The sequence below is a fragment of the Heliangelus exortis genome, chromosome 4 (genome assembly GCF_036169615.1).
Source record: "Heliangelus exortis chromosome 4, bHelExo1.hap1, whole genome shotgun sequence".
NCBI lineage: Eukaryota > Metazoa > Chordata > Aves > Apodiformes > Trochilidae > Heliangelus > Heliangelus exortis.
The window spans coordinates 2,783,537-2,791,345 of NC_092425.1; the positions used below are offsets into that span (position 1 = coordinate 2,783,537).

General features: G+C 38.2%; 1 protein-coding gene across 3 annotated transcripts in view; it reads right to left on the reverse strand.

Moving 5' to 3' along the window:
- The window catches only part of TBCK (TBC1 domain containing kinase), a 58,927-nt gene extending 51,220 nt beyond the window's left edge, over positions 1-7,707 (reverse strand). Inside the window, exons 1-3 of one of the 3 annotated variants that reach the window (XM_071742615.1) lie at positions 7,609-7,707; positions 4,822-5,056; positions 4,025-4,097 (exon numbers count right to left, since the gene is read on the reverse strand). In XM_071742615.1, the coding sequence (XP_071598716.1) occupies positions 4,025-4,097; positions 4,822-5,014 (266 nt within the window). In that variant the 5' untranslated portion in view covers positions 5,015-5,056; positions 7,609-7,707. The remainder of the gene's footprint in view (positions 1-4,024; positions 4,098-4,821; positions 5,057-7,608) is intronic. The other 2 variants (XM_071742616.1, XM_071742618.1) reach the window with 2 other exon arrangements.
- Positions 7,708-7,809: the final 102 nt, after the last annotated feature.

The window sequence follows — 7,809 nt, forward strand, 5'->3', positions numbered from 1 at the left end:
CTGAAGACCAATCCAGAAACTCTATAGTAGATGCCAGAAGTCTGCTGAATGTCAGTATCTGCTGGCATTTTTATTATCTTGAATACAAGTGCAGACCAACTTCTTCAAAGAAGAAACACACTTCAAGCGTGACAGAAGAAGAAAAGCTCACAATCCCTATTATAACAGCACAGGAGCAGAGAAAATAACTCCTTTAACACTGTCTGGAAAAGGTATCCCAGAGGAGTAGTTGTAAATGTGTTTAAAAGATGGGCAACTTGAAAAATAAACTTGCATCTTACATCCTGATCTGTGATATCACCGTTGCTAAAATAACAAGCAACTTTGAAAATCTAGTTAAATTTTTAATACCACAAACATGAAAACTACATTTAGTGAGACTGATGAAGTACAAAACTTCCATCCACCATAATTTTTTGAGACTTAAGTTTCAACTTATTCCCAAGAAACAATCTTTGCATGCAAAAGAAGACAGGCTGAGACATGCTCTGCTCTGAACAGCAGCAAACTACTATAAGCTTCAATCAGGTATTCACTATTTTTGCTTGACTATGTACATACATTCCCAGCCCTCTAAAAATGTAACTGACTCCTGGAATGTAAGCCAGAGAGCTGACTTTGCACTTACTTCAGAGAGGTGATTTTGTATTAATGTGACTGTTATGAACTGCAATTAACTGAATACTTTCTCTGACTCAGAGTACCAACAAACAGAAAAATAAATGGGGAATAAACAGACAGGGCACAGTGACTCAGACTACAGTCTCCCATGGAAAGGACTATGGAGAATGGTCTGGTAAAAAAATTACATGACTATGCCTAAAATTTTCAATCCATGGTTGCAGCCTGAGTTCCCTGTTGCACACAACTCCAGAATAGCTCCCCTGCTCTTATTGTGATGCCTTGTGGAAGAACAGCATAGAAAATTGGTATTAATGTCACTTTTAGAAGCATTAATTGTAGTTATGATATCCATATGGTTATCCCCTGAATAACACAGAGAAAACACTGAAGAGCTATATTAAATTCCTTTTCTGCACCTGGTTACCTATGGTAAGAATTACAAAGAGACAGCTTATTTCATCCATTTGAGAGTTCTTGAAATTTACCCTGGAAGAGTTCTAACAGCACCATATGCTCACTCTTTCTGGGATCCCAAATATGCATCATTCACAAGACAACATAATCTGGCCATAAATTACTGGAAGCTACCTCGCATTACCCTTTGAAAGTGAAGTTGAGCATGTTAACTCTAAGGACAATGACAAATGATCTTTGTAATTCCTGGAGACTGCTGTCACTGCACTGTTAGTTAATGAATGAATTATTGAATATATCACAAATTCAAGCTCTAGAAAAATTTTGGTGGTATGCTCAGTAAAATGACTTACTACACTGTGACAGAACACATGAGGTAGATGGTGGGAGCTCTAATTTCCACTATTGGGCCCCTTTGTGCATCTGACCCAGTAGAGTTAGAAAACTTGGTGAAACTGTGATTCATTGAACCAAGAAATCCACTGCTTTTTTTTAAAAATATAATTCACATACTAAGAAATGTATGCTACACATGATGCATGACTTCAGGAAAGATTAACTGCAAATAACTACCAAACAGCTGTATGGCCTGCTTTCTAGTCTGTATGGAAAGACAGACAGTCCACAATGCAATGTCTTGAATTTCAGCACTAACATAATAGAAGATTTCCTGCTGATTTAACATCAGCTTGAGATACAGGTGCAAAGGACTTAAGTTACTGGCAAGCACAAGGAAAATTAATCTCGAGACCAGAAGAGCAGCTTCTCACATTCCACAAACAATTTATAAAATTAATTGCAATAGCATACACATCAGCTCCCAGCTATGCTATCATCAACCAATACAATCAAAATATGTGGAAAAATCCAAGTCCTTCTCTCCAAAGGTAATTGATATAGTCAGATCACATAACCAATAACTGGGAATTGGTCCATCCAAGTTACTTCTGGAAATTTACGGGTCTCACATAAGAACCAAAAAAATGTTTTCCTTAAAAAGAGGGAAAATGTCATTCATGCAAGGAAATTAATTTGAAATGAACATAATGTATTTGCTAGATACCACTGCAAAAGCTGCAATGTACAGTAATGAATCACTTGTATACCTCAGGTGAAGAAATCCCCATCAGCTCACTAAACAGCTCACAAATAGTCAAATAATTTAATTTCGCAAAATCTCTCTCAAGCTGAGGCAAAAATAAAGTCAGGGGTTTTGCATCTACTCTCACCAGAGCCATGGCTCAATTAACTGAGTCAACTGTCACAAATTATCTTTTCTCAGTGTGTGAGGAAATATTTTGTATTGAACTGTGATAGAGAGGTTTTTTTCCCCCTCAGGAAAGGATATCTTGCCCCTGGCAATTCAAAGCCTGGAGGATTAAACTGCAACAAAAGTTGTCAGAGCATCTATAGAAGTATAGGGTACAAAGTAATTCAAAGCAAATTAAAATAGCTACATTTATACTTCTTCAAAAACAGTCCAGAGGCAGCAGACAGTCTGGGCTGCTTCTCATCTGGCACCAAGAGACATATGTTCAAAGAATAGTGTGAGAACTGAATGAAAAAAAGGAAAGAAAAGAGCTTCTGATGCCTCAACTATTTCTGGAGCTCTGCACAACAGGAACCCAATGCTAAACTGTGTGAAGGGCTGTAATACATATCCCACATGAAAAGCTCTTTAGACTTTTATTTCTGCCTATCTTAAGAAAAAATAGAAGTTGTATTTGCCTAACATTTCTCAAGCTAAGGTCACAAAAAGCTAACACACAGGCACAAACATTTTGCATCCCAATTTATCTCAGCCAGACAACATTAATAACAACCTATTTCTATTTAGGGACTGCAAGGCTCAAAAGGCTACAGATCCTGTTGTACCCCCTTTATACACATCTAATTTGGGATGGGTAACAGGAAGTCTGTCTGGATAGCACCTGATCAAACACAGCCACCATGACATGCCTAAGGTTAGCTGGGAAGACACATAAAAATTTGTCTATTATTTAATGAGTAATTATTACCCTTACGCTTGCACGAATATCAAGAAAGAGTAAACCTAATACTTGTTATAAACTTTTCAGAAGCTAAACTGAAGATACTTTGTATTTCTCTAAATGTGTTTTACATTTAAGTACTTGTGTGCTCTAGACATAACCAGATAGCCTACAATGCACTGCTATACCAAATGGAAATCATGTTTCTCTTCTTCCACCTTTCACCTTTTCTGTGTTCCATATATTCTATAGGACAAGAGATCACTTTTTGCTCCAAAGGTAAGGGTAGCAAACTTTAACATAACAGTTAACACTTTTATCAAAAAGTCTGATTGGTTTACTGTTCATTTGCTTGCTTCTTTCAAGATGCAGCTGAACTTCATTCATACTAGTTGGAAACCAAATATTGTTGGCACCCAAGCCTTTGGACTTGTTTTTTAACAAAGCTGTGCTAAAGTGACAATATTAATCCAAATTCAAATCACTGATCACTTCCCTGGAACATGTATCCAAGATGCCATCCACTTTCTAGTTAGTAAATGAATACATTTCTGCCTATTAGAGAACCACACCAAATTCTGTCCTTTCTACTGAAAGTTATATTTCAACAACAGGCAGACAAAATCTTCAACTTAATTTTCAGGAAGGTATTTGTCCTGTCCTAGGTCTGATTTTATTTAAAAAAACAAAAACAAAACAGAAAACTACTTTTACAAGACAGCTAGGAGTACAAAGTATCCTTTAGGATAGGTACAAAGTATCCTCATTTTGAGTAAATTCCCCAAAACTATTTTAACTCTTCTAGCTTCCAGAATTGTAGAGTAATAAGTACTCCCTCTTTCAGGCATATGTCTGAAAAACAATCTCTTTAGGCTAAACTTTAGCAGACTAAGATTTATATAAACCAGTAAAAGTTTTAAAAAAGCTCTGGAACTTTGCCACAGATGATATGTGAATTTATGATGAATGGATATGGGTTTAACTTGACACCTTACCTGACTGGCTTTCTCTCTCGTAGCAAATCTTCCAGACTCTTCTCACAGTGTTCAGCTGCCACAACCAGTCTCTCTAATTAAAAAATAAAATTAAAAAAAAAGTCTAAGGAAACTAGAATCCAAGTGAGACACTGGGAGTAAGTACAGACAGACTACCTATTTTGCAGATGTTAAAGGATTATGGCATACATTGTATGGAAAATTACACATAATTAAATGTTAAAGATGTAAAACTTCTGCACATCACCACAATTCCCATCCATGAGATACAGCAAATTATCTTTCCTGTTCCCTCACATAAAGCACTGTCTCTCCATCCATCCAGTAACCTCCTAATAAATGTCAAACCTCTCGGCCAATGTTTGTCAGATTTGCCATTAGACTTAAGAACAAGTTCTCAGAGAAGATAAGCATCTACAAGATGAGGGAGACTCATAGTTACACCAGCTTTGAGAATGTTCACAGGATTAGAACATGGGTGTAGTAGCTCAGCATCAAAAATAGATTTATTTCTATGTCTCACACAAAGATTTGGACAGCAACTGAGTGTAAGAAATTTACAGGGAGGTATAAAAAAATTTCTCAGGTTTTATCAGTTAGTATAACATCAGAGGACACACATCAAAATTCAGCTTTGACCCTGCAGAGAAGAAAGAAAAGCACCAGTAGTGCCAGTCACACCAAAGGCATAGAGTCATTTTGAGGCTGAAAAACTGCCACTTTCTGGTCCTTTAGGTGTATTTTCACCAAAATGTAACTAACCATACAGAAAATTCCTTTTTTAAACAAATACTCACCATGTTTACCTCTGGTAATGTCAATGTACTGGCAAAGCCTGGGATGGGTGATTGTTTTAAGGATCTGAAATCTCCCCAGAATTTTGATGGAGTTGGGTGTCAGAGGAAGGCCATTACTTCCACAAACATCATGGGGCAGAGCAGAGGCAAAAAAGGTGGAGGCACCCATTTCAGTATCTTTTAAAGGAAACATCTTTTTCACACAATCTGAAGCCCTTCAGAGCAATCAGTCTGCCTTAAAAGGAGAATAGAGTTAAAATTTATTTGCAAAAGATCAGATTCTTCTGACACAGTTTACTAGTTTTACTAGTTACAATCACCAGAATTGGTCACAGAATAGTCCACTGATATGGGAAGCACATCAAACTCTCTTGACAGCTCCAGAATTGTGGTTTTAAATTCTAAAGAGAAGAAACAGACATGGAGTTGCTCCATGAAAAGAGAAGAAGGACTCTCAGGATTTGAAGACTGTAAGAGAAAGAAAATGAAGAGCTGGAAATACAAACCCAGTTATTATTCCTTCAAACCAGATGTAATAAATCTTTTTATCATCTATGGGGCTTCACGAAACAAAGCCCAAGCAGAACAAGATTTTGCAGAACACTAATGAAGCTAAGTGGTACTTTTTAATTATTCTTGCAGCCAATATTGACCTGCTGCTTTCCTGAATGAGCTATTGCCTCATGAGAGAGTCCCACAGGAGACCCAGAGCATTTAATGCTTCAGTGTCTCTAAATTATTTTTTCTCTAAAGGAACAACCTTGTTCCCAGCACAAAATTCCCAGTAAAAACCTACTAAGCTTCTTTTCTAAATCTTGAGAGACTGACCTCATAACAGGTTGTACAGAGATCCTTATCTACCAAATGTATTTACTAAGTCTATACAAATACTAATTATGAAATGTGTCTTCTGTTTTAATAAAGGCAGCCTAATTTAAGATACAAAGCAAAAGTAAGACTGCTCTCATCTGTGGTTTTTTTCCCCTGAACAAAGACAGACATGAGATATGCACATCCGAATTTTATTATACATCATGACATTAAATATGAATGCATAGCATCAAGGACCAAACTTAAAAAGGGAATAAATCTGGAGCAGAGTTGGGAATTGGAGTTTTTATAGTAGTATTTTTGTATTAAAAGCCTTATTTGTAAAGATACAATGCTTTCATTTTATATAGCATTTTTTGGAAGCGATTTATTTTAGGATGCCAACAATGTAATTTATACTTAGAATTGGAAAGACATAAATTGGACTGAGTACAAGCATGAGGATTTATTGGCATGTAGCAAGTTCCAGTTGGCAAGCTTGACCTCTGTATTTATAAGACCCACAATCCTGTAAAATAACATCACGAACTACTCTGCTTCAGAAGTTACATATTAAACACAAAGTAAAAACATAGAATCACAAAATAATTTTGAAAGGGACCTAAAGATCAAGATCTAAGCCCCCCTGCCTGGGCAGGGACACCTCCCACCAGCCCAGGTTGCTCAAGACCTCACCCAACCTGGCCTTGGACACTGCCAGGGAGGGAGCAGCCACAGCCTTCCTAGAGAAGAGATTATAATCTTGCTTGGCACAAGTCACTAAAAGCAAAATTAGTATGATCAGAGTTGGGGGGAGGGAGGGTAAAATTATTCCAAACAGTGAGACACGTTATGTCTCTAAATATATAGTGTAGGATATATTCACTCGGGTAAGAAATGTTTTCAGTTTTGTTGAGAATAGATTTCATTTCTGCAGGATACTGCTTTCCTAATATATTTTATTTGCATTCAGCTGATATCTTGAAAGGTAATTTAATAAAAAGATGTGTTAAGTATCATATCAATAGCCATTTAAAGAGATTCAATTTTTCCTGTATTTTATACCACTTTGCCAACAAGGATGAATTAGGCCACCTGCAACCAGACAGCTGCAGATTTATCACTCACTTCCTTTGCTTAGGAAACACACAAAGAAGAAGATAAAAGCAAACAATCTTTCCCATCAGCTACCTAAAGGAATCAAGATAGAATTTTCAAAGGCATGAAATTTTTAAAAATATTATAAAGTTAATTCTGTGGACTTCACTAGAGCAAGGAAAAAAACTCTTTCTGATGATGGAAAAGATCTAGTTCTGTCAAAAGCTATTGTCACAATTAAACTCTGTCCTTAACTCTCAGATTCCATAAACAGGAGGCAACAACTTAAAACTAAAACTAAGTAACCTGAAAACTAAAACTTAGTCCTTTCACCACCTTTAAAAAGGGCCCCTCGGCTAAACCTAGGTGAAAAGGCTTCTTTAGCTAAATTATTTCAATCCAGTCATTACTCCAGTATCTTACTGACACTTCTAAACTCAAAAAGAAGGGTTAAAGATCTGAAAAAACATTTTCTTTATTTTTTAATTATGTGTGTTTGTGGTGTTTCTGTGAGGGTTTTTTGTTTGTTTTTTTGGGTTTTTTTGTTTTGTTTTTTTGGTGGGTTGGGTCTGGGTTCAGGAATTAAACCCAGTAAAAATCAGCATTAAAATTTACTTCAGAAGCTGGGAACGCCAGCCAGAGAACCCCCCCACCCCTGAGAGACCCACAGCACAGCCCAAAAAGGCGGGAACCGGCACTCCCCTTCCAGCCGGCCCTGCGCGCACCTCAGGGCGCTGAGGGGGAGCAGGGCCGCTCCCTCAGACCCCCCCGTTTCCCGGGACGCCCTCGGCGGGGATTCCCTCTGCAGGGGGTGTCTGGGCACAGCCTGGCAGGGGAAAGGGAAGGAGATAGGCAGAGGGTCGTGACTGCCGGGGTTACCTGCGCCAGAGCCGCCGTCCCCACCCCGGATCGCGGAGCCACCGCCCGCTCCCGCCCTCGCCTCTTCTCCGCCTCACCCCGCCCAGCGCGAGGACCCCGGCGTGCGGGCATCCCACCGCCATGCCTGAAACTTCACTTTGCTTGGACCTTTTTAAAATAATGAATAAAAGAGGTTAATTCTCTCTCCTTCTCCCTCCCCGC